Genomic DNA, 27,808 nt, shown 5'->3' on the forward strand with positions numbered 1-27,808 from the left:
CATAATCGATATTAAAACTACCGAATTTTAATAGCAGCTATTAGTGCTAGTTACATTTTATATTATAATTATCTAACCAATCCTACACTTTATTTTAGGTCCTAGAATAAAATAAGATAAACCAGCTATATCTTTATGGATAATGGATATGAAGAGCAGAATTTCAAAAATGTTGTCAAGATCAGAGCAATGAGATACGTTTTAAATGTAAAAGTTTTAGCAATATTATAGTTTCATTTAGGTAAATCCCTACGGATACGGATTCTATCAAATACGAGTAAGTATTTTATAAAATGCTTTTTTCATGAAGAGCTTTGAACTCTATAATATAATTTTGAACACACTCGCGTCCTTAATCGTATCGCTTATTAAAGTAGTCGATATTTTCACAACCTCGTTACAAAAAACGTAATAAATAAAACAATCTGTTGATGGGAACGCGGCGCAAGCGCACCCCACCAAATTTGCCTAGAGCGGCCGCGCGGCGCCAGTCCACTTTCCAAATAGCCTTCGTGGCTCGCCTGTGACCTTTTACGCACGAGCCTTATGGGCCGTCTAGCTTCACAGACTTCACACTTATCGTCCACTATAGCCTTTGCCCGCTACTTTGCCTGCATGAATTTAGATCGATCATAGAAAGACTTTATCACGACTTTATGGTCTTTCACCTTAATACATAGTCTTCGTGGTTTTTCACGCACGAGCCTTATGGGCCATCTAGCTTCACACTTATCGTTCACTAGCTTTTGCTCCCGGCTTTGCGTGCGTGTATTTCATCTGTCACAGAAAGAACTCATAGCCTTTGTGGCTCGTATTGTATGTGATCTTTTACGCACGAGCCTTATGGGTCGACTAGATTCACACCTATGATACCTACACTAGCTTTGCCCCGATTTTGCCTGCGTGAATTTCGTCTGTCACAAGACTTTTGACTCGCCTGTGAACTTTGACACATAACCCTTATGGGTCTGCAGGCTCTGCAGCTTTATCCTGCAAGTGTTAACGTTCCAAAAACCGAGATAAGGCTACCCTGTGTTTTTCCCTAAGTCTTAATCTATATTCATAACAAAAATCTAAATCGGTACCTAGGTAATAGACACACAGAATGACTTTCGCATTTACAATATCAGTACAATATCAATACAGATAATACGTAATACTCCTTTTATGTTTCGTCCAGAACCGTTAGGTTTGAATACTATAATGACGTTGCAATCGATACGGCTAGTATCTACTATGGTTTTTACCAAAAGTAGATTTCCATCTAGTAAATCCTAGTGATAGATATCTCTAATCAATATTCCGTTTCAAACCATTCAATAAAACGAAATTCTCCGCTAGTTACAAAGGTTTTTCCTTTTCTACTACCACAAAGATAAACTACGTAACCAACATGAATCGACGTAAAAACAGTCAATTGACAACATGTTACTACGATGTTTAAAATTAAATTGCATCAATTACGGCCAATTAATCAATCAAGGCGACCGACCTGATTATAATGTCATACACATATTAAATATTTTTCCTCGCACGCGCATTAATTAACTGCGATCTCAGGGAGACGTCGATTTGAACATATCAACGTTAGATTTATTTTAAGAACGAGATATCAAACGTAATTTACTCAAACTGATAACGATAAAGGTTCGTCGACATGTGTGACACTATGGAACAACAACTGATGCGCTAGGACTGACTTGTTCTAAGGGATAAATTTTTGATCTGCAGTTAACTCAACTACGATTAGTAGGTAGCCTTTTCTTTAATGAATTCACGCTATAAAAATTTGACAAAAAGTCAAGCTAACCATTTTTATGATAGTCCATGCAATCAAATTTTACTATAGTAGGCGATCTAAATAAAAAAAACAAGCTGAAAAAAATCTAACTTTTAATTTTAGGTGACGTACTTACTTCTACTGGAAATATTTCTTAAAAATATTTTGGAACGTAAGATGGAAATATAGCGACGAGGCGAGGTACCAATATACAAAAAAGTTTGTCATATAACTCACCTCGTCGCATCGGAACGCAGCCACCAATAAATATCATAAATGAAATCAATTATGTGTATTATTGTACAATGGCCATAATCCAACGATTAACGATCTCCATAATCATTTAATTCGTGATCACATTGTACGATAGTTTGCTAATTCGCATCGGAGGTAGCAATCAGGCGATTAGGTAGGTACCTACCTACCGCACCATATAATTATGCCGTTAGGTATGTCCACAATAACATGGCTTAATAAATTAATTAAATATTTATAACTCACTTTTCATAATTCATAGCTTAATAGACGACGCCGTTCGATTGATTTTAATCGGTCTATTTAATAATCTGTTTGTTTAGGGTTCACAAATCGCTCATAAGTTGTTTATGTTTTTTGTCGTTCGTTTTACATTTGAAAGTCGGTTCAAAATTCAAATGAATATGTGAATAAATGTAAAACCTCTATCAGACGAAGTACCCAGGTAATACAAATGCATTAAATTCTAGCTAGACACCCGTTATTATAGTGCGAGTACCATCAATTGTCATACACGATAGTTACTTCTATTTTTAACTGGGCAGTTTATTATAGTCATCGTAATTAATTAATTATACTGAGCTCTAACTGATTAGTTCGGAATTGCAGAGCACACCTATCATTTTCTTTATTGCAGATCCCCGGAGAAAATATACCTAACTCTATAATTTTATGCGTTATTAGCTATCAGAGTAATCGTTAAAGTTATTAATATCTTGATGTAGTCTATGATATATTTTTCTAATAAGATGAAAAAATGCAGACGGCGTCTTCTGTGACAAAACCTATGAGTTGGCTCATCGGATTCCTGTGTGGTCTAATCCAATGCCATCATTTATTCTGCAGATAATAATTATTTAAGTTCTTTATTTGTAGATATAAAAAGCCTTTTAGGGCACTTACAAAGCCAAATATAGCTAGTTCGGCCACTTTAGAGCAACATATCGTCTGGTCTTGAGAAGAAGTGGGTCACGCTTGTAATTTTCAAAAGAAAAGCATAAGTAATATTTGGATCATTTCAACCTGGAAATATAGCTTTGAATTGGAGTTTTGAGTAACACTGTAATAAAGTATACTAGCGGCCTCGCGCGACTTCGTAAACGTGGACCCCATTTTACCCCTTAAGGCGTGGAGTTTCGTAAAATCCTTTCTTAGCGGATGTCTATACACTATAAGTAATGTACCTGCCCAATTTCAATTATGTCTGTGTTATAGTTTCTGAGATTTCGTGATTAATCAGTCAGTGGTATTTCGCTTTTATATACAAGTAAATAGAAGATTATGTAGTATACTCAGGATTGTTGTCACAGTTAGTGGTATGCAGCGAACTGACCCGTGGCAAACAGCAAGCTCTGTGGGAGCGTCACATAACGCACTGATAATGAAAACGTAGTAATTTCAACGCGCCTTAGATAACGTCCACGCATTGTTTGAGGCAAAACACCTCATAGGGTTGTTCGAAGTTTGAAATGGCATTTATTTATAAATATATGTACCTACTAGCTTTTGCCCACAGCTTAGCATGCGTTAATTTCGGTCTGCCACAAAAAATCTATTGAGCGTTGTAAAGCCTTTCGTTGAGCTTTTAAAACAACAGGGATTTAAACTATCCTATATTTTTATTTACTACTATTTTATCAAGTTTCATGAAAATCGGTTCAGTGGTTTAAACATGAAGAGGTAGCAGACAGAGTTATTTTTGCATTTGTAATATCAGTTTTAAATAAGCATGGATGAAAGTAATATAACTGAAAACTTTCAATCACTTATTAGAACTTACAGAAACATTTCGTCTAAGCTGTTGTCACTTCTTATCGCTCACATTTATTTGCAAACTAAACTAACCTAGGATAGATAAGTGCAAGAGCACCGATTTTGTACTCAATCACTGCTCAATCAAAGATATCACATGATTTTACATTTATGATTCACGTGCTAAGATATCAAGAGATGTGCCACACAGAGTCTACCTATCCTAGTGGTTATAACTGCTATAATGGCATCCCTAATATGTAATGTAACGTTCCAATTTACGTAGTCTCCACTCTATCCTGCTAGAGAGCGCCTTATGGTGCTCTTGCTGAAACGAAACTGATTCAAACCATTTACCATTTAATTTCATTTTACGATTATAATTGCTACTAGGAACAACTCTACTCTCTACCCCTCTCTTTTCTACTAACTACTTCCTGTAATAACTTTACTATTAATTACAGTCAAATTAGATGAAGAAGCATGTGATAAAGCATATAGATAGACATACATATAGACAGGCTAAATATTATGTAAATAGTATTAGCAGACTTAAAACTTTTACCTAAGTCTAAGAAACTTGACAAATAAGGATTGCATATATTATTTGAAGGTCCCAGTATACAAGGTGTTTGAGTTTTAACGTGATTATCACTATAGGTACACTATAAGTTTACAACCATTTTATTAAAAAGAATATCATAACAGTATTCTGTACTCTACAACCTTTATGGCTATTAAAGTGGTATCACGACATGCAAAATCATATTTAGCGTAGTTTATGAAAGAGCAGCCCTAAGTACACTTAACCGCGTTAACATTTGTCCACATTAACCCGTATATTCGTGGCGCCGGCGCCGCGGCTCCGTCGCTATCGTTAATAACAACGCATTTACACACTTGCACATTACGCGAACTAATTCAGCACTAAAGCTATAGTGTTGTGTAAATTAAGATCAAATGTACCGAAAATTTAATTCTATTTTGTATTAAACTGAAGTAAGATATTAATTTTTAAATATTAAGATCCTAAATACTCTTCAACTGTCTTATTGTCTTCATGGTCTTAAGTAGGTTTATTTAACATCAATTGGCAAAACTTATTGCATCTATTTCTCTCTTAGGTCATCTCTACGTTTGCTCTTTTAATTAAATAATGTGATTTAATACTAAATTAGTAAAAATTATTCACAAAATAGTTTTTACAACTAGTGATTTTTTTTTACTTAGTAGATTTTCCATTACTCATTTTTTATCAATCGTATTTTCCAAACGGTTCAATGAACCTACAGAATGAAAAGCAGAAACAGATTTATGAAAAGCTGTCAAAGATTTTATTTATCGCGCGAAGAAAACAACTAAAAAACAATACAAATCACTTTTCATGATTTGCGAGTTATTCAACATTCAAAGGTGTTTATCAAGAGCAAATGTTACTTCAGTTGTAATAACATCATACCCAAAATTATTCTTTTCTTTTCTAAAGCGTGTTTGAATTTCAAAAATTCTACACATTTGAGTAGTGTCTTGAACTAACTTGCGTAAGTTTATGATAATTAGTGATTATGGCGCGAGCTATCACTTACGCGAGTCGCGATTTGTTTATGCAAATGTGAACTCTATATCTGAGCTGTTAAAGGCGCCAGGTCGAGGGAGCACGCGTCCTCGAGCGGCGCCGGCGGCGGCGTCGCGACGCGCCGCTGTTTGCTCTTCGCGTATGTTCCATAGTACGCAAATAAGTCTCGCATTATTTCAACAAACAACACTAAATTACGAAGATGTTTATACGTCACTAACATATGGAAGTATTTAGTTACATGCTTAGATTAATAAAACCTAGATGGATAGTCTTCATACAAACGCTTCGTCAAGAGTGAGGCAAAAATCTTATGTCATTAGTGTCAATTTTGTTGGGGAGTGTAGACAGTGAAGGCGATTTTCCCGAAAGTAGGGAAATTTTTAATACGTTTTTAATTATTTTATAATTAACAAAAACAAAACGCATCATGTACTTACTTATTTATTGAATTCAAAGTACCTACCTAATAACAATAAGATAAATCGACTTAAAAGTCTCGATTTCATAAAAAAGGAAGTGTATTTGTACGGCGAACAATTGGGAAATAAATTTTCTTGTTACTGGTATCATTCCCGTATTTAATTTTTGAAAGCCAAATTCAAGCAAAATACGCGTCGAATTGTAGTACTTACTTATGAAATGTAACACTGGTCACTTTCTTTCGTTTTTCTGATGTATTTTAGACACCCTTTCACAGCACAAACCGTTTTAATTAATTAAAATTCGTCGGACATGTTTACCATTTTTTCACTTTGACAGTTCATGTGACGTTTACGGGTAAGCCGTGCCGGCTCCCTAAAAACTGCCTCACCTTTCGTGCACTGACTATCTATCTAGGCTTTATTAATCTAAGGTTACATGTTAGTAATTTCGCCTACCATTTCCTTCCTAAGATTCCGAAGTGCGCAAATAAATAATAATGCCATTCGATAATTGCTAAAATGTTTTGTTTCTACCTAAAGATGAAAAACGGGAATAAAATCAAAGGAATTTAAATAAAATATACCTGAAAGCGTTCTGGTGTATTTTGGAATGCAGATTTTAACGCATAAACGAGACGAATTTACTTTACACAGTTGGCCAATTCAAACGAGCCAAAACAAGCAAGGAAGCTCAATATTATGCTTATTTAAAATCGTTTTTCACTCAGTCTGCTCTTTGCTAAAGAAAAACATCAAGGATTTTGAGCCAGAAAGAAAATATGAGGGCATTAAATAAATGGCGACGAGTTTGACATTTAAAATTTTATCTTGATATTCTGGCTCTTGACGATTGCATACCTTCGTGTCAGATAAATCACTTTGCTAGGTACGAGATGTATATCTATTGAGATTATTGTCACCTTTACATAACTGTAGGTGCTCGGCATAACTCGAAGTCGTGTCTGTTCGAGAGTCAAAGATTAATGTTTAGGGCAAACCGAAAGGGTTGGGTCGTTGGCGCCAACCAACAGGGTCGGATAAAGGCTATGCAACAAGTTGTGAAAGAAACAATTAAACCATGCGATTGAATTTCAAATTATACGAATAGAACGGGTCAAATAAAATACATAGCATTAGTTTATCTCATTGTCTACTCTATCCCATAGCAAAGAATGAGGATCGAATGGTTTAAAAAATAGGTGTGGTAGAGCAAAATCCTTTTTAAATTCAAAAGGCAACTTTTTGCAGCTGGCATAGCATCGCATGGCAACAATTTAACAGTATCCAAAAGGGTACAAAATTGCGATTACTTATCTCTACATGCTATATGAAGGCAACAATAACCACCTTATTAACTCCTATAAGGAACACGTCGAATTACCGGTAATCCGGTTAACTCCGGTGGTCTTACATTGAAAGCCCTTTCGCCGTCCTTGGTCCAGCCCTGTTCTGGCAAGTCACGCATTCACACCACAAACCACGCCGTATTACTCACGACAGGCTTGCCCACTTACCGCATTGGCCTAACGCTCTCATTAGCCAACATTAAAATAATAACGAACACCGCGGTTCTGGCTTGTCCACCCCCGTATAGGCTGGCATATGTCTGTCGTGTAATCATACCTTATCGATAGGATTGTGTTTGCGAGTAGAATTTTAGCGCCTCTTGTTGCATGCGCTGTTTGGGTTACAAATAACAAAGCAACTGAAATTAAGCAAGATTTTCATAGCATACATTTGTGATTATCCGCTTGTAAACTACTCGTATTTACGGAAAAACATTGCATTATGTTTCGCGTTGCAACACTGGTTGTACTTTTTTGAGGAGAATAGCCTTTATGTTTGCTTTCATTGTCTTGTGTGTAGGTACTTGTATTCTACATATAATAAGTCTTTGTAAATATTTGACTGTACAAAAGATCTACCTTTGAAGTGATCGGAACATCAACCCCCATCAACTCGCTACTTCTCAATACATTCAAACCAAAGTTATCCCGTATTCAACATCAAAGCGATTTCTTGAAAAAAGTCGCAAACGAAATTATGCAGGGAATGCGTTGTAAAGCAGACACCGATCCCGCGAAAATAAAACGCGATTGTGCTGCGCCCGCGCATAAAGGATTTGCCACACTGGATGCGTTCTGCGATCAACCGTCAAGTCAAAGAGAACGCAGCCCGTAAGAACAACATTGTCCGAAAACATACATTTTGTATTGATGCAATCTGACCGTGCGGCCACAAACTAAGAACGCAAACCGCTCCGCTGACAGATTGCCTTGTCACGACCACGTCTTGCCCGGACCGCTAACCGTTGCCCTGACTGAAAATGTTGTTCATACATTACGTTCCTTGCTGCCCCATCGACCGTCAGTTCTGCGTACTATGTGCCCTGCCCATTGCCACTTCAGCTTGCCAATCCGTCTGGCTATGTCAGTAAGTTTAGTTCGTTTACGGATCTCCTCATTTCTGATTCGATCTCGTAAAGAAACTCCGAGCATAGCCCTCTCCATAGCACGCTGTGCAACTTTGAGCTTCAAGGGGCAGCAAGGTTCTGGAGTGAAGGCCGAGTACCGGAAAACGCAGCGTGGGACGTCCACCCACAAGGTGGACAGACGACATCATAAAGATAGCAAAGTTCCTGGTGGAAGGCGCTGGACGCAGGCCGCTACCAACCGGGCAGCATGGAAAGCATTGGGGGTGGCCTATGTTCAGCAGTGGACGTCCTATGGCTGAGATGATGATGATGATGATGACATTACGTTCACTTAAACCTGACCGCAGACCGCAGACCGCATCCAGTGTGGCAAATCCTTAACGCATTCCTGCGGCGGCGCTCTGAATTAGACACACTCGTGATCGACTGCTGAACCGGTGGACCATGAACAGTGTGAACAATGTGCTATAAAAATGTAAGTTGTCCTCAGTGGAGATCAGTGGTTTTACTTTGGCAAAGAATTCTGATGTCTGACAGACTCCATCTCACTTATTGCTGATGTGAGAGAGAGATAAAGGCATTAATGGTTAGTTCAACTGAGAGTTTTTCTCACTTAGCCTCATATTCTAATTAAAATTATTTGTTTTTCTAGTTCTGTAGCTTTGTTTTTATGTGAAAAGCGTTTATTTGTCGTGATAATCATAGTTGTGACGTCATGTACGTCATATAGTGCTATCACGCTTTGGGAAATTGGTACAATAAACGTCAATAAATGACGTCAATCACTTTTTAAATCTGGATCTAAATGGATATTTTCCGTCTATTTACCTTTCTAATTCTAGATCATAGAAATTAGGGGAATATATTATTTATGTGATATCCTAAACAGTCTATTACCGCCACTACCAATGAAACTGGAACTTACGATCACCATACCTACTTACAAACTTAAACGCGCATCTAGGTGGTTTAAAAATTAGACAGATTTTAAAGACGCTTTATAAGAAAACATACTCCATTTCACCTTCAACAGATTGTTGCAAAAGACTACAACATAATTCATTCATAATATCGTTTCAAGAATAAAAGTAGGTATGTAGCAATTCTTAAACCAGAACAAACATTAACACGTTTACGTACACTTAGCGACCGCTAATTGTCACTGTCGTTTAAATTATCAAGTGCACGGAAGAGCAAATAGCAGCTGATAACTCGAAAAACTACTTCATGATTTATATTAGTTAGCGGGCATCTAGGCAGGTACACCACGCAAATCGTTAATAAATCATACACATAAACGTGTTTGATATACGTGTAGAGTTATAAACCCAAAGCGGTGCTTTCCTAGTTAGATAGGATATAAAGAAACAACAGAAATCCCGTTTTAACCACTATTTCATTTCGCTGAAATTGCAACCCCACTTCCCGTGCAGGTATGAGCATGAAATTCATTAAGTTTTATTGCAACAACACCTGGCGGGGATTCAATTAAAAAATATACGTTTTACAGTCCTGCAGTACCGAGGATTTATTAAAAGCACGATAAACTATATTATTACGGCAAGCGGCCAACTGGTATTCTCACAAAGGCTACAGTGATTCAGATTTGATGCGTTTTATAGTTACGAGCCTCAGATAGACTTTACGGCGCGTAATAGAATTTCGCGTTGTCGGAGCTTTGAGATTATAGACGCCATATTTGTAAAACGAAAACTTCTATAATACAGCTGCGGAAAACGTAAGGATATGCAGCGACGCTTTGCCAACCAATAAAAGTGATGGGGCTCTTGTTTGGCGAATTTTATTGCCGAGTTAAGCGCGTAAAGTGGCGAATTGATGATTTCAAAACAAACTGCGATCGGAGTCGTTACCCGGGCAGATTTTTCGCCGTCTCCAGAATGCGAGTTAAGATATGAAAAAAGAGCGCGTACGTTGACATCGGGGGATATTAGTTCGCAAAAAATTCGTGTTGTAAGTAGTGTTCGCTGAAAAGGCGCGCAGACGGCGTCGCGGCGGCGGGTCGACGGCCGCGCCCGGAATAACCAGCAGCAGCAGCTATATTTGCAGCAGCGCGCGGGGGGACCTGCGCGTGCCATTTCTGCACCACCGCCCGGTGCATCTGAGTAATGCCATTGTAATGCTCTCGATATAGGCCTAATGACTGGACGCGGCTCGCAGACGCGACGTCGGCAACCACACGCGACTGACCAACCTCACACCATAAATCATCGCGATGCTCCCCGGAGAAAGTCCACGCAACTATTTAATGAGTCCAGTTCAAAGATGAACCGAAGTGGGTGCAAACGATGGACCTCCGCGCGCAGTTGCTATACCTAATGTATATTGATGAGAGTGAATCGTGGGAGCGCCGCTTCGCCAGCCCGACTGTCATTTGTCATCGGCGAGTTCCTGTCACATCGCATACGCATACTTTCTTACACTCCGCAATTACCTTTTAAAGTCGGCAAATTTGCCGATTCCGCAAAAAATGCGCACCCACTTAATGGAATGATGAATGATGACAATCAAAAAGTTACCGCTCAAACCCCCATCGCGACAGTTTTTATGATAATAGTTTTGTGTTATGATAATGATTATTAATTTACAGAATTAATTCGCGGTGCGGTCATAATTAATTCCATTAATAACGCGTTATGTGTGTCTATAGATAGTTTTAATTGAGCGAACCGAGGAAGTGTCATATTACACAAGCGGGACGGGCAGCCCGAAAATGGTATATTAATGGCGATGATCAAAGAGAATACGTACAAAAAGTCCATAAAGCGATGTCGCTCGGTCGATTTCCACACGCGCGGGTAGTTTTCGCGACAGATGGCCCGTGAGTCACTAACCTGTCGGCGGCGCGTTTCCAATGTAATCGACACGACAATCCATACATACAAAGCTATAGCAAGTGTCATTCTGTACATTGACAGAAAAGTCGGAGCCAGGATCTTATTAAAAGCTATCCAAAAACATAGTTTTCAAATTGTTAATTGTAAGCATATGCCATTTATATATGTTATCATGCTCTCGAAGACTATAATAGGCTTTTGTTTAATATTTTTTGCATTGCAGCTACATCACATTATCTTACATTAATTTAAGGTACCTTTTTAGATTGGTCCCGAGATAGAGCTTAAGGACTCCACTAAATGCAGTCCCATGCAAATGAAATGCAGTCTTGAATGATTTACGACTACCACGCGTGCGAAGTCACAGGCACAGCTAGTATCTTATAAATCATTCCCATAATCAATAAAACAGTAAAACGCAACTTAAGACGTCTGTTAGCGCTAAATGAGCAAGTTTATTATCTCATAATAAAGCGTTTCATTTGTGAAACGGCCGAATATCAGATATCGCGCCGAAAAAGTCATGACATCAGGCAGTAACCTAAAACATGAGTGACATCATTAATTTAGAAAATTAAAAGTCATGCGAATGTTTAGCGACAATTGCGATGCCGCAATGAGCTATGTGATTTGCGTTCAGACATTAATAAACTCCAGCCGAATGTAGAATTCAACCATCTAAAGAATACATACTCGTAGTCAAATATCTGACATAGTAATTTCAGCTTTTCACAAATTACTTCTATGTATATGTAACCAACACTAAAACCTCTCTATATTAAAATTATTATTTACTTTTAGACAACAAAAACTTTCATACAAAACGTGCGGCGCTTATTTTGACTTGAAGACCATGCATTCATTCATGAAACTACATTCATATCACTTTAAATGTCATCTGAATTGTATTTTTACTACTTAAACTCTTTCTATCCTTTTTCATGACACGACCCCCCTCGTATGAAAAAATGTTTTGCGACCCCCCGACCGTTCGCTTTTTTTTTCATGCATTTTATAATGTTACAAAATATGTTGTAGCGACCAAATACTTCAATCCATACAACATTTACGCATTAAAATTTGCATAATTACATTTCAGATAAATTTATCTTTATAACTTTATTGATTTTTTTACTGAGGTAGTTTTTGAACCTCTATAGATGCTTCGCGACCCCTTCAATGGATCGCGACCCACAGATTAAAAAGCACTGAATTTGTAGAGTATAAATATTATATAATTATCTATCTTAATAAATAAATAAATTAAATTGAATATTGTGTCAAAATCAGCTGTACGTTTAAGTTTCACATTCTGTCAAGGTCCACTTTTGCATGCCGTGGCAGCCTGTAATTAAGATAGCACCTAGTCCTAAGACAAAATTATGTATGTAAACCCCTTTGCTTGAATTTGTGTCTGTCTTGTTGGTTGTCCTAATTAAATAAATAAATAAATAAATAAATAAATCTGTTCTCAATAAGTCTGAACATTTGCACATACATACATATAAGAGGGACAATACGAGTATAGCCATATTATTATGCCCTTATATTCGTGCGTGTAGTTATGTGAGAAGCAATTTGCTGTCAATAAAATACATAATTACTTTAATGTATTTCGCGGTACTTTGGCACAGAAAGGCATTGTAATTAAGGCAAGGTCATCAACAAAATTATCTGACGTCGATAATTACCTTAGTAACCAGGTATTTTGAGAAATGTATTCAATTTTAGTACTTGACCTCGACCTCCTCGTACAGTCGCGGAATGAAAAGGTTCGTCACCTTAGTGTCGGTTTTCGCTTGCACTGTAAGAGTCAAACCTGCCAACATAACCGTGCAAGAAACAGTGCTGCTAACATTTAAATAAATATGACGTTTGCTAACGAATAAGGTTTTGCTTGTTTATTTTTTCTATCCCATCAGTGCAATATGTTACAAAATGTAGTTTTTTTTTATTTAATGGATAATGGCAGGTTGAACCAACAAGAAGGTTTTAGTTTATCAATCATAATAATCTTCTTGACAAGTTAAATCGTCAAACAACTTTGATCTGAATAATTTTGAACTTTACTGACAAACAGTTAAAGATTATTTTCTCTAACTTGAGATGATTCTGTAACATAGTTTCAAAAGGTAATATGTGCTCGCGATTAGTTGAAGGAATCAATTTGAAAACTGACGAACCTTTTCATTCCGTGACTGTACATACATCATTCCTTGCGCGTATTTTTATTAGGTGAAATTAACTGCATAACCAACATTTTAACCTCTTACGTGAAATAATCTTAGCTTCTAAACGAATGGTCTGATTTTGGTGCAGTTTTTTGTTCGAAATCTGACGTGATTAAGGGTTTTTCTTAACTTTTATTTATGAATATTAGCCGTTTGAAGATTATCAACAACTATTTCTATTTAATAAGAGCAATTTGCAATAGTTCGTTTTTTTTTTAAATTAGTTGTAATAATAAATTCATAAAATCAATAGATGGATAAATATAATAATCGATGTTCAGCCTCGTTTAAATTAGCATTGGATCAGCGATGACTTCGCGCAATCAAAAGTTGGCTTGGTCGGGTCGTCTATCATTAATACTAGTGGTATGCCTATCGCGATGCTCTTTTGCTATTGTTAGGCCACATACCATACAATACTGAACATACGAGTAATATGTTTTTGGTCCAGCCGTATTATGAGTTAATATTTTTTGAAAAGTTATTTATTTATTTAAAACTAGCTGGCCCGGCGAACTTTGTTCCGCCTTAATGGCAATAAATAAGCAGACTTTTTTTTTATTTCGAACGGGATAAAAAGTATCCTATGTCCTTCTCCTGGCTCTAAACTACCTCCCTGACAATTTTCAGCTAAATCGGTTCAGCCGTTCTTGAGTTATAAGCGAAGTAACTAACACGACTTTCTTTTATATATATAGATTGTGCAGGTTAGGTACAAGTGACGCAATTAATTCCGGGTCACATTCTCTACCAGTCAAACACAGTTATTGATTCTCGAGCAACAAAACCATCCATACCGCATCGTATCGCAAACATGACCTATGTTTTTAAAATACGTAATCTAGAGGCATTATTACGAAAATATTCAATGCATGCAGTCATATTCTATTTTAGTATTTTTATGTAATAACGGAATTAAATAGATTCGTCATGCATCTTACATCGAAATTTTTAGGAGCGCCTCAAAATCAGTAACTTAATCGAGTTACGTAAAGTACAACATGTTGTTTCAAAATTGGCTTACGTGGATTAATTTACTTCATTCATAGAAAAATACGTACATACAGTAAACTGCAAAGCTTAATAGATATAATGATGTGCGAAAATAAGGGTTATCCTTTAAAACTTAAGATATGGACACCAGCGAATTAGATTTTCAATACTTTTTTTGCGAAAAAAAAATACCACGATTAAAAATAAATAAGACACAGGTGTAATTTGTTAAATTGTTCTATATGTGGAGCTTTTTTAAAAAAAATTGATACTGTCACCCTGTATTTTTTTATTATAAAGTGTGTACTTACAGTTGACGTCACCAGGGCATGTCTTGCAGCACCGGCCCGGCAGCAGCACGGGCGTGTCGCAGGACGGCTCAGGACACTCGTTCTTGATGTTCCGACACCTCACTTTGGCGACAACTCGCCTCTTCTTCTGCACCTGTAGTCGGAAATAATAGAGTTATGATACTGGAGAATCTATAAAGCTGAAGAGTTTGTTTTAACGCGCTAATCTCAGGAACTGCTTGTTCGATTTGAAAAATATGTTTGTGTTACATAGCTCATTTATCGAGGAAGGGTTTACATCACCCTACAGCCAATAGGGGCAGAGCAGTAAAGAAAAATGTTGCAAAAACAGAAAATATTATCAAACTATTTTCACGTGTACGAAGTCGCGGGCTCAGCTAGTTAGCTTATAATGGTGAACTATTTAAGTGACGTATAGCCTTTAGACATTACTAACTACTGCAAGAGAGTATGGTGATCCACTAAATATACATATATCCCTCTACAATAGAGGAATTTTATCCGAGAACATTAACATTTGCATAAATACAGTATCTCAGGTTCATCCAACTAACGTGACTAAAAAGAGTTTTTGTTTAACTTTAATTAACAGTTAAGTGGTGTTTTTTTCTTGGCTATCAAAATATTTCAAGAACAACTAAAACAAATATTAGTTGCCAAAATAGAATAATGTAAAGATACGCGTCTATTTATGGTGTGCGTGAGCGCAGCAAATATGCAACTAAGTAACGTTTAAAATGATATGGAAAAATGTACTGAAGCATAATATGTCGATTCTTTATTATTTACCTTAACAAAACAAAATACAATTCAAATTCGCGTGGAGATGTAGGAGTTAATACACGATATTTCAGGGTCCGCCGCCTACACCGTGTGAGCTAAGATTGCAGGCCGTCATCGTTTACTGCGAGTTTTATTTACTTGTTATTTATCACTTATTCAATATGAGGCGCTAACACGATACAGTATCGTTTGAAACTAAAAATACGCGAGAAAAAACTTAAGTAACAAGATGCTTCTGTTTACCATAGCTTTGTGCAAATAAGCGGAATAAAAAACGACTGATGGTTTCGATTTGTATAAAAATATGTTTAGATTCTCATCTTAGGTGAAAAATAACGGTGTCGATTTTAAATCCCGCATAATTAAAAGAGACGATGTGAACCTACGCATGATGAATCTCCATACAGGAAGAGCACAAAGCAAAACTATTTCAAATTGTAGATTATAATAACGAAAATTAAATACAACACATTAAACTTTATACATAAGTCTCATACCATTTAATCATAAAATAAATTTTCAAACTTGTTAAATAATAATTACGGTTAGGCAACATTGAGTAAACAGAATTTACTTTTAAAATATTAAATGTCAATTTCTAAGCAAGTTTATTTTCAATATACATTATAGAGTGTTGTCACCTACAGTTAGTGCAATTGAGTAGTTATTGCAATAAGTTAAAGACTAAATTTCTTTGAAAGTTCATTTCATTCTAGTTTAAAAACCCAGTTACTTTTCAATTTGCTATGAAATTCATTTAATAATAGTAGTTTTAAAATCAATAAATAGTCAATTGAGTTAGCGAATTAGTGACGTCATAGCTTATCTTTGCCACACAAAATCCATGTGAGAGTCACGTAATAACAGCTAATAAAAATTATGCTAAATTCAATTAACTGGTACAGTCGACTTAATAATAAGCCTTTAGATATTAATTATTTCAATCATTCTGTTTACCTACTTCGATATACTTACAAAAACTTAGCTCTACCGACCTATTCTCATTCATGAACAAATGTTAGAAAACAATAGCCCATTAATATTAAGAATTTCGACATTACGTATTGTCTAACTACACCCAGACAATGGACGAAATTGATTAATGGTGTAATCTATTAAAATAAACAATCATTTAGCGTAACACAGCGTAGGTAAAGGCATCTGGAATTTAATGTGTTTGCGTACCAATTTAATGTAATGGCTAATTAATTAGCATTCTCGTCTCAGACGTAATAGAAAATACATTTTCTTGTGCCGGAGTATTGTTTACTTTAGTATTCATGTTAAAAGCTTGCCATGATACGTAGAAGTTTGTCTAATATCGAACGCGCTTTCACATACGGGCAATTGTTTTGCCGTTTATTCAATTTTTCTAATGAAATGTTACAATATCTTTAGGTATTTGACTAGTTTTTCTCTATTTTTCTTTGTAAATCCTAGTGAGGAATAAGCAAGCCATACTATACAATTTTACATCCCGCATTCTCAAAATTATTTTTAAGTACCCAGTTCATAAATAGCGGAGTTATTTAAATTATAAATCTAAGATTCAATTTCTACAGCTGGCTGAATCTTATGTCTGTTGCCTTCCACTAGACATTATAAGACTAAATCCAGCACAGGTATACGAGCCCAGAACCTCTTGCGCACTGTCACGCTCTGTCAAACAGCAGCTGAACATATTCAGTTAATACGTACCGGTAAACACTCACATTTGAAGCAGTACATCACGCCGAAAGGCGGGCCCAGGTCCGCAAACCACGTGGAGCCCAGCTCTCGTGCCTGCTTGTCGAACTGGCACTCTGAAACAAAAGAAAAGCTGTCATTCATCGGAAAAAAAAACAAACTGGCGTTCCATAACAAAAGAAGATCTGTCATTCGTCGAAAACAAACGTCAAGAAACAAATTGTACAATGTACTTTGTGCAAAAAACAATTGAAAGTCTGAAATGCTGTCGACTCTACATCGATTTTCCTCCTGAAGTAACAAAACATTTCTTTAGTAAGATAATATGATGTGATGATATCGGTACTTCACCAGAAATTAACTGAACTTATTATCCCAATTTCAATACAATGAAAAAATATCAGTATTATCAATTTTTTATATTAGGTATGTCTAAAACAGTCCTGATGTCGGGAGTTTATTCACTTGAGAAAAATAAAGAATTTTTAAGTAATGCAGTTTAGAGTCTAGTACAGCCTCAAGTACATCAGAAATACCATATTTTAGCCTCCACTGTAGAGGCAAAAACGATTAACTGCTACACTTACTATTTATAATGCACTTCAGAGACTGCCCATTCTGTGTTCAATATTATCGATTTCATGCCCTAATTGAGTTGCTTAGGTAGACTTTTTATGCAATAAGTTAATGAAATTTTACAAGAAATTATACTATGAACGAATGACCGATGCGTTATTTTAAAAATACTTGTTGAACTACGCGGCATAGGTACGTCACAACGCGCTCTGTCTGGCAATATTTTTAAAGTTGAATTTATGACACAGTGAAGAACTGCGCGTCGTAAAATTTCATTTAAGCGAATTAAAATCGAATGCTCGAATGATTTATACATAGGTGCAAGTAAGTTGCTGGTGGCTGCACAACGCGGGTTAACAAGGCGCATTTACATACCGCACTGGAGCGGACATCTAAAAATAAAAGTTGCAGTTGTAGTGTTAAAATGTACAAAACAAGTAGGTGACTTCAAAAGTAAAAACTCGTCTCAACAGGTGACCGGGCTAGCCGTTCTTTGTGGCGCGGTAGTACCTACTAGTGTTGTAGTGATTGCTTGGCGTTTATAACATCCACATCTAGAGCCTTTTGTCAACTTTATATAGCGCAAGAAACAATTAGAAATTACTTTTATTTTCATGGATCTCTATCTCTCTTATAATATTATAATTGTTATAGTTTACAATATAATTTCTAAGAAGATCTATTTCAATGGCAAACTATAATAAAGAGTCATAAACTAAGTGAGCTTTTTTCAATCGATTCTAAAAGCTCTTCTCTACTCAAACACCTTTTATCTTATTCGAGTAAAATTATTTGTGACCACTTGGACATAAATACAACACTAGTAGGGTATTCCTGTGATCTAAAGGTGAGATTCTCCGAACAACATCGTCAGCAAATAGGTTTATTTATACAGTTCCCGTGGCGATAATCCTTGATTTATGAAAGCCTTTCAACCACCATAACAAAAGCAGGAGAATAATATTGCCGAATGATTTAAGGCATAAGTAGAGTCACTGTGGATTTTAAAAGTATTCCAAAAAGATGACATTATGAGATTACGTCCTAGTTGCCACAATTGTAGTCACACGCACTAGAATCAAAGAAGATTTATGCACTACGTGGAAAAGTCACTGTTAATAAAACGCTTAAAATTCACTAAAGTCCCTTTTGAACTTGAAGTCACTTTTCCAGGAGTTCCGATCACCTACTGAATGATTGTTTTTACCCAAAATCGCACTCGGTTAGTACCGAAATGAACACGTGATATTGCATAAAATGTATTATTATATTGTCTGCTGAGACAGGCTATTAGGTGTCGATAGGATCGGCTATCAGATGCGGCGCCCGATAACGTGGCCCGGCCCTTATAAATATATAAATAGGCGTCACTGTTATCTCCTCTCGTAACTATTTAATTAACCTCACTCAGAGTGCATTGATAAGCGGCGACATCTTGCGTGAGAACATATTGATCTTTATGTCAATCAAACGGAATGAACGAAACTGAGTATTCTTAGCATGGACGTAGTATCAGTAGCTTGTTTATTACTGTCTACGTCAAATACTGCTAGTCGATTACATTGGACAAATCACGAGGAACTTATAAATCTTATTCAGTTTGATAACACCTCATCAAGCAAGCATTATTTCAATTTTATAATTTCTGCAGAATCGTTTGTGAGGAGGAAGCTTTCATAAGCTCTATTAGCTGTGGGACATTCGATTATCCTGGTAATATTGCAATTTAAAGGCATATTGTTAAAATGGTTGCGCGTCGCCATAATAAGGAAGGAGGGTGGCGGCGCCGGCGTCGCGGATGCGACAATCAGCATCGCCGCGACTTGCGCGCCACAAACTCGTTTAACCGCTCACATCGTAATTTCCTCCATCCCAAACCAACGCAAATTAACGTGAGGAACTCCTCACACAATCCAAAAGAACACCCAAGCAGATATTACGTTATAACTTTTGCCTTAATAGTAAACAGTGCCAAGAAACCGTCACGGATGCCACTCCCGCCCAATCTCTGCACCCGACACCGCTGCCAGACCCCACTTCACACCTATCTCAAATGGCAATCCTATACACTTTTTTCTAACAAAATACACTTGAAAATTTTATCTTTGACACGATTTAGGAATATAAAGTAAGGCGAGACATCTCGTAACCTTCCCTCGTTTTCTCGGAAACGTTGGCCGCTCTCCAGAAACTCTTCGCCAGAGAAATGAAGTATTGGCGACGTCCGTCCTATACTTCTTTCACGATCTGTTTATGGAATACATATGTGATCTGTTGTTTATAAAATAATGTCGTCTCGAAATGTTTACTAGGAGAAACATCTGGTAGAGTCAAGGAGTTATACTGTTTGATTGTGGTATGTAGAATTTGCAATCCGTGATGCGTGGCGTGTTCTGCCTCACAGTTACGGCATTGTGTCATAATCGCGATAAGTATGAGTTACATGTCAAATGGCCAGGAGTATACAGGCGGCTCAATGAAGCGTGCGCAAGTCGCTTCAATAAATCCTGTACCTAAAAGGGTTGTAAGAGGCGAGCGCCGTATGTCAGCGAGCGTGGGCTGCGCATAAATTGCTCGCTCCGAATTAGCCTTAAGGAGGATATTTTGACATTCGCTTGCCGACTCGCCGGCTAGTTTACACTCGTTACTTAAAACACTCGAACGCGTCATGACGCACAACCGAACAGATTATCTCGGTGATGTAGTGGAGGCGCGTGCATCTTTCACCCACCAGCAACTTCGATATCGCGTCCTCGCTGTGTTCGGTCAAGTGTCGTGAGTCATCGCCGGTAATGCGGTAGCGGTGTGTTTATACATCTACTGTATCAATGAACATGCGAGTAATTAAATAATATTCATTCATGCGGTGCAAAAATACTATGAAACGCACCACTAGCACTGTAAGCTTTGAAAATATACCCCTGACTCAGTAGATTACTAATTGAAATATCTTTCGGACACGTAATAAATCAGATAGCGCTGTGAACGGTAGTATGCATCAACGTTAAGTATTAGCGGATTGTAAACACTGGCAACACTTAAGCAGCCGACAGGTCTATTTATTTATCGGTGCTCTTGAGGTCATGCATGGGAAGGAACCACGAATATGCTAATGAATAAACTTGAATTCTAATTGTGGAAATAATTGCTTTGTTTACTCTAGCATACTTAATTATTACATGTGGAAAAGTTTGTCGTACTACGCGTACTTAACATTTGACTGGACGTAGGTATAGGTACTTACATATCCAAGGGAGTTAAGAAAAGAACACAAAACATTGTTTACTCAAAAAAATTATATTAATGTACTGAAAGGATTTAGTTATCCTTTCAATTACTCTCCAAGAAGCACTTGCATCACCCCTCTCCATGAGGTGAAACACCCAACCTCAGAGTAGATAGACTTCTTACCCATTTTTAGGGTTCCGTACCTCAAAAGGAAAAAACGGAACCCTTATAGGATCACTTTGTTGTCCGTCCGTCCTTCTGTCAAGACCCTTTATCTCAAGAACGCGTGAACGTATCAAGCTGAAATTCACATGAAATACTCAGGTCTATTGTCCCTTTAAGCTGTGAAAATATCAAACTTCTAAGCCAAGCCAATCAAAAGATACAGCCGATTATGTCGATATTTTCAACAAATTTTCGACACTCGCAAAGGAATCAAAACCTACAGGATACTTCCCGTAAACTCAGAATCTTGAAATTTGGCATAAAGCATTGTCATATAATGCAAATATAGGAAAAATTGCGAAAATTTCATTTTTTTTGTTATATAATATAATAAAAATATTTTAATAAAATGAAACTTACTACCTTATTTCTCACGAACGAATAAAGGTATCAAATTGAAATTTATACCAACTACCTAGATCTATTGTCCCTTTAAGAAGTAAAAAAATCAAACTTCTAAGTTAACGCGATCAAAAGATACAGCAGTTTATACCGACACCTTAGACGAATTTCCGTCACACGCTAGGGAATCAAAACCTACAAGGTACTTCCTGTGAACTCAGAATCTTGAAATTCGGCACGAAGCAACGTTATATAGTACAGATAAAGGAAAAATTGCGAAAATGATAAATTTGAAGTTATATAAAATTTAAAATATTATTTTTGCTTACATGACATAAAATAATTTTTTAATAATTATAAACTTACTACCTACCCTTTTTCACATGAACGCGTAGAGATATTAAAGTTGAAATTCATATCAAACACTTCTTAAATCTAATTGCCTCTAAACTGTGAGAAATTCTAAATCAACGCAAAAATTCAAAACGCTGAGGTAGGTACCTACCTATAATGCAAATATAGGAAAAATAAATAAATAAAAAATAATCATACCGCATATTTTTTTTTTATAAAACTCCGGACTTTGACGTAATTTTGGTTTAAGTGAAATGAATGGTGTCCATTGGCATAGCTACAGGTTTTACCTTAGAATACTTGTTTTATATTTGTAGATAGTTACCCTGCCTAAAAAAAAACCCTAGCTACGCCAAAGCTAGCGTTATTTGATAAGGATCAGATATAAACACAAAATAATCTTGCGTGCATACCAATGTTATTTATACCATTTTGCAAGGGGAAAGGGATTTGTGGTTAGCCCTGACTACTTAAGGACAGGAAAAAATCAAATGATACCGCGAGCTAACTACGAACAGCGCCATCTATTGACAACCGTGCGAACTACGTAGTGTCGTTGCTCGGTGATAGGTGTTGCTGATTGCAGCTCATTGTTACAATACTTTTTATTAAAATCGGATTTTATTCCGGAGGTTTTACAATTTCTTACTACTTTCGCAAATCATTACAAATGAAGAAAGGAATTTACGGTGTGGTACCCTCAATGTACAATTAGATTTCGAGCGATACCACTTTTGGGCATTCTCCTTTTAAGTAGTTACTTTCCCCATTGTAATGTTATGAATTTCATTTTGCAATAAAAATACCATAGTTATGACTCGATTGTCGTAATGAACGAACTTTGTAAACCTTGCAGGTTTGTACGGAACCCTCGGTGCGCGAGTCCGACTCGCACTTGGCCGGTTTTTTTAATGTCGGCGTTCTTTTTTTTCTCTCTTCCACCAAAACCGAGTTTAATTATTATTGATTAACATGTTAAAATCCGATTTAGACAAAAGATCACGCGGTGGCCAGGTCCTTGGCTCCGCAGCCAGGTGCGCGGTCGGATTATGTAAAGCGCGAGGTATCGGGTGACACGACAGGTGTCTATAGCGCTAATAAGAATTATTGTTGCCTGCGTTCTATCATTGTAGCAAGGTTATCGGGGACGATGCAATTTGGATTGCCAAGTTACCTATTTAGTTATGGGAACATTTTACTTGCTTCGCGTGAAATGCTTCAGGGCCAAAATTCAATGAGGCAGATTCCGAATCAAGCTCTTTTCTGGTATCAGGTCAAAGAACCATCTACCAGTTCATAAATTCTACATTTGAATTCAGAATCTGAATAGGACACCGATAACCCTTTCCACTACGTACACTAACTTATTAAACCCGTTCGAAAATATTTCAAATATCCACGAAGATCTCGAGGCTGTAAAGTATTCCATTCCCTTCTCAGTTTTCAAGCATAGTTTGTAAAATCCATTGAAATCTCTATCTGTTACACACTGCAACGTTGTCAACATTTCCATATTTTGTATGTTGGACAATATTTTGCTGTGGATATTCAAATATCTTGCAACAAATTATTGAGTCTCAACTTTCACACCCACGCGTTCATTGGAAAATTACTTGCTTCCCGCACATATAGTGAATAGGGGCTACAATAGCGACAATAATGATAGCATTTGAAAGCAAGATGTCAAGTAGGTACTGCAAAACAGACATCGTTTTTCAAAAATATGTACAATCCATGTCGAACGCTCCTATAAAAACATTTACACATTTACTAACATATACCTACATGCGCAGGAAACTAAAGTATGCCGGTAAACATACCCCTCGCGCAATGTCTCAGCCATAAGTAGTTTTCTACGCAGGAAAATTTAATTGGCTCTCAAGAATTAAATATTCAATTACAGTTATTTATTTTCGCTAATCAACAGGCCGCGAGACGACGTGCGGTCTGTGAGGCGTTTCATTAATTTTCATAATTGTCGCTCGCACCTGGACGCAGACAGCTTCTCCGGTTACAAATACGCTCGAATACAATAAATTATTAATTTGATATTCCGTGGAAATAATAAAAAATTGTATTCTAGAAGCCTCCACCGAGTTAAGGGTACCGGTTTATAATGTTAAAGATTCCTTCGTTAACTACCGGCTACTGGGCTGCTACTTTTATTAAGAGTAAATTTATGTTAACCTAAGGTAATTTTGACTTTAATTATCTCTTGACGCAATTACCATTTGGCGTAAACAATATCATTATTCACCAATTATTGTAATGATGTCATTATTAAGGCGATGATGCTCAAGCGCTAATCATAACTCTTTTTTCAAGACGTGCTTCGAATTCGTCGTGTGAACAACATTAATTAAAAGCAGGTAAACCAGTGGAACATAATTACCTGTTAAGATATGCATCAATCGTATCGTGGTCTACAATTTAATAACTAAGTCAATTTGTAGTTTTCCTTAATCCATTAAATACGTGATTGTAAACGAAATAAAATTAATTTAATGTTGATTAATAGGTATGATTTCAGTGGGGTCTATTGAGTCATACTATCTTTTGTGGGCGTGTCTACTCAAAGTCGTTTGTAGGACGTTGTCGATTTTGATTATTGAAAAGCATGCATTCGTTTATAATAATAATTATCGGTCATTTTACATTTGCCTATCTATATTAACTTTCCATCGCTAAGTGCACCACTAGAACTATTACGTACCGGTTAATTGAAAACTGCTCTATTAGCCATATCGCAAGCTGAAGACAAGGTGATTTTCTAAGGCCGATAAAGGCGCAACGAAAAGTAAATTACGATAAATCAATAAAGACTAATATGTATTATGTACCGAAGGCAAAAAGAGAACCAAAAATGTCATGTACTGGACATACAGTTTCATTAATTTAATACCCTGTATCTGGGAGATAGAAAAAATGACTTCATGAAAAGAACCATTTAGGATAAAAAACAACTTTTCAATTTTTATATGTCAATGACAATAACAGTAAAGAGGCGACAAAGCTTTAATGTTATAAAAGGATCAACAAACTACATTTTCACGAATTTTCCGCTCTAAATTACATAAACAATTTTGTTCCAAAATTCCTGTTTTGAACACAGAAAACAAAGAAGAGTGAGTGTTTCACGCACACTGTGTGCGTGAAACACTCACTCTTCTTTGTTATATTGATGTGCCGTTCCCGAGAACGCTCTCCTCACTGAGAATATTCTCGGGAGCGCTCCCGGGAGCGTTCTCCTAAGTGAGAAAGGTTGAGAATCATGTTTATCAAATGGAAATAAACAAACTTTCTTAAGTAAAATAGTTTTAAATTAAGTCGACAGATAAGTGTATATTAAACAATACACTCTATTTGCAGAGAAAGGCTATATTCTCAGTGTTCCCGAGAATATTCTCGGGAACTTTCTCAGCAATATTCTCGGCAACTGTTCCTTTATTACATTTTATTTTTTTTCGTCGTGAAATGTCGTTTTAATGATATGTAAGATGACAGAAATTTCTTTTTACATGCAATTTTAAATAATATAACTGTCAATTTTTTCGTTTTTAACACGCTTTTATTACGTCGTGGTGTATGTAACTAACTATGTAATGGAATCTTAGAATCTGATTACATGCATTTCTAAGTCTTGTATCATCATGAAACTTTATGCAGATTAGATGACAATACAATATTGTGGTACCAGCTGGTCTGATGATGGGACTGGAAGGTCACCAAAGGAACTCCTAAACGAAACGGTGGAATCACATCGAGTTTGGGTTCATTGGATTTGTCTTTTCGATATCTTTAAGTGCTAGATAATGTCCAGGGTCCTAATGATGGAGTCAGGAGGTGGCCATAGAAACTCCTAAACGAAACGGCGGAAACTCATCGAGTTAGGGTTCGTTGGATTTGTCTTTTCGAGCACTTTAATGCTAGATGATGTCCAGGGTCCTGATGATTCCTGTTAGTAATTAAAAGCGTGTTTTTAGTTTTTTAAACTATTCTTTACATTTGACATTAAGGGCATATTTCACAATCGTTTAGTAAGGGCCTGTTTCGCCACTTCTGGATAAGTCAGTTGTGGATAGCCTGTCTGACGGATCATTTGACACATGTTTATATAAATTACGTGCTAGCTAGATTGATCTTAGTCTGTACGAGATTAGCATGGTTCTCAAACAGCTGAAACACAACAAGGCACCGTAATCACGGCTGAGCTTCTGAAAGCAGGTGTGTTTACTCACGGACATTGCCCGCGGGCGGCGTGACCGGAGGGAGCGGCGAGCGTTCGGCGAACGAACGAGCAATGTTCGGTTCGCGAGCGAACATCTAAGAAGACGATCCTGACGCACTCTCTTCAACGACTTTGCAAAAAACGGTCTCGATAACATTGTAAATTTATACCGAATAGATAATTAATTTCATACAGTCCACTCTTTTCATTTATTTAACTTCCACTACACTCACTATCGAAGTAACAAGGTGGAACGCCGGTACTAAAGGCTTTTCAGAAGCTGTTCGATTCCGTCATCCTCAAGGGAATTACGCCTACGGCATGGCAAAGAAGTATGGTGATACTCCTCGTCAAAAAAGTCGACAAAAACTTGTTGAAGAATTATAGACCTATTTCGCTTCTGAGCCATATCTATAAGCTGTTTTTAAAAGTCATTACGAATTGTCACGCTAGCAGGCTTGACAACTTTCAGCCCCCCGAACAAGCCGGTTTCTGAAAAGGCTTTAGTAGGTACCATAGACCATAATAATATGCGCTACGGCAGATTATACGGAAGATCTAGAAGTATAATCAGCCACTTTGCGTTTGTGAACTATGAGAAAGCCTTCGATTCGATTGAGACATGGGCACTATGGGCAGTGCTGCAGTCTCTCCAACTGTGCCAAATTGACTATCGATACATTAAAGTGTTGAAAGGCTTGTACAAACACGCCGTAGTAACAGTCCGTTTCAAGATCAGGACCCGAAACCTATCCAGTTGCAGCGAGGGATGAGACAGGGAGACGTCATCACCACCGCCCTAGATGATGTTTTCAAGCTTCTGGGCTGGAGCGGATTTAGCAGGAAGATCTAGGCACAATGCTCGATGGCCTCAATAGGGTCTCTCAACAAGTGGGTCTCAAAATGACCATGGACAAGATTTAAAAATCATGTCGAAAAACCGTGTTGCACCCACCCACTCCTCTAAAAGTTGGAGACTCTACACTCGAAGTTGTTGACAACAATGTATACCTGGGACAAACAGTTCAGTTAGGTAGGTCCAACTTTGAAAAAAAAAGGTCAATCATCGAATCCAGCTCGGTTGGACAGCCTGTCGCGTCGCCGCTCCTCTTTAAATCCGCTTTGAATCCGCTTGAAATCCGCCAGAGTGGCAAGGGCCTTAAAACTCAGAGGCACACTCATGTTCAAATACCGTAGCCGAGTCCTAAAGCCGCGGTACGCGTTCGCCACGAAAAGAGTGAGCAAGACAGCAATATTTCACTCACACGTTTCATGCCTTGTTTATAACGACTAGTCTTAACGCCCAGTTAATAAAACATCGAAGCATTACAAATAATACCACATATAAACAACAAAATTAAAATTAAAACTAAATGTATTCTGTCGAGAACACTGAGAATATTCCCGGGAGCGTTCTCAGTTCTCGAGAATATTCTCACTGGGAATATTGCCGGGAACGAGAACTTTCTCAGCGGCACATCTCTAGTGCCGCACACACTTACTTTAGTGAGTTGTATTTCATACGCATTATACATAATTTCAGAAATAACGTACATAATTATGGCGGCGATCCAATACATTTTTTAGTTTTGTGACTCAATGCTTGATGTGAATTCTACGGTCGAGGCAGGGCGTGTCTAAATCCACACTCAGCTAGATTCTCCTATTTTGAATTATTATTTTAGATCTTATTTCTATCACGTGTAAGTTCAACAGATTTTCAATGGTCATATAATTTCCAACGTACGAGTATACTATCTACATGCAACCATAA

At 37.1% G+C, this 27,808-nt stretch overlaps 1 protein-coding gene across 1 annotated transcript in view; it reads right to left on the bottom strand.

Moving 5' to 3' along the window:
* LOC135075147 (dorsal-ventral patterning protein Sog) overlaps nucleotides 1-27,808 on the bottom strand; it is a 110,966-nt gene that overhangs the window by 49,246 nt on the left and 33,912 nt on the right. The window contains exons 2-3 of the mRNA XM_063969499.1: nucleotides 17,094-17,197; nucleotides 14,613-14,745 (exon numbers count right to left, since the gene is read on the bottom strand). Coding sequence (XP_063825569.1) covers nucleotides 14,613-14,745; nucleotides 17,094-17,197 — 237 coding nt within the window. The remainder of the gene's footprint in view (nucleotides 1-14,612; nucleotides 14,746-17,093; nucleotides 17,198-27,808) is intronic.

The sequence above is a fragment of the Ostrinia nubilalis genome, chromosome 10 (genome assembly GCF_963855985.1).
Source record: "Ostrinia nubilalis chromosome 10, ilOstNubi1.1, whole genome shotgun sequence".
In the NCBI taxonomy this organism is placed as follows: domain Eukaryota; kingdom Metazoa; phylum Arthropoda; class Insecta; order Lepidoptera; family Crambidae; genus Ostrinia; species Ostrinia nubilalis.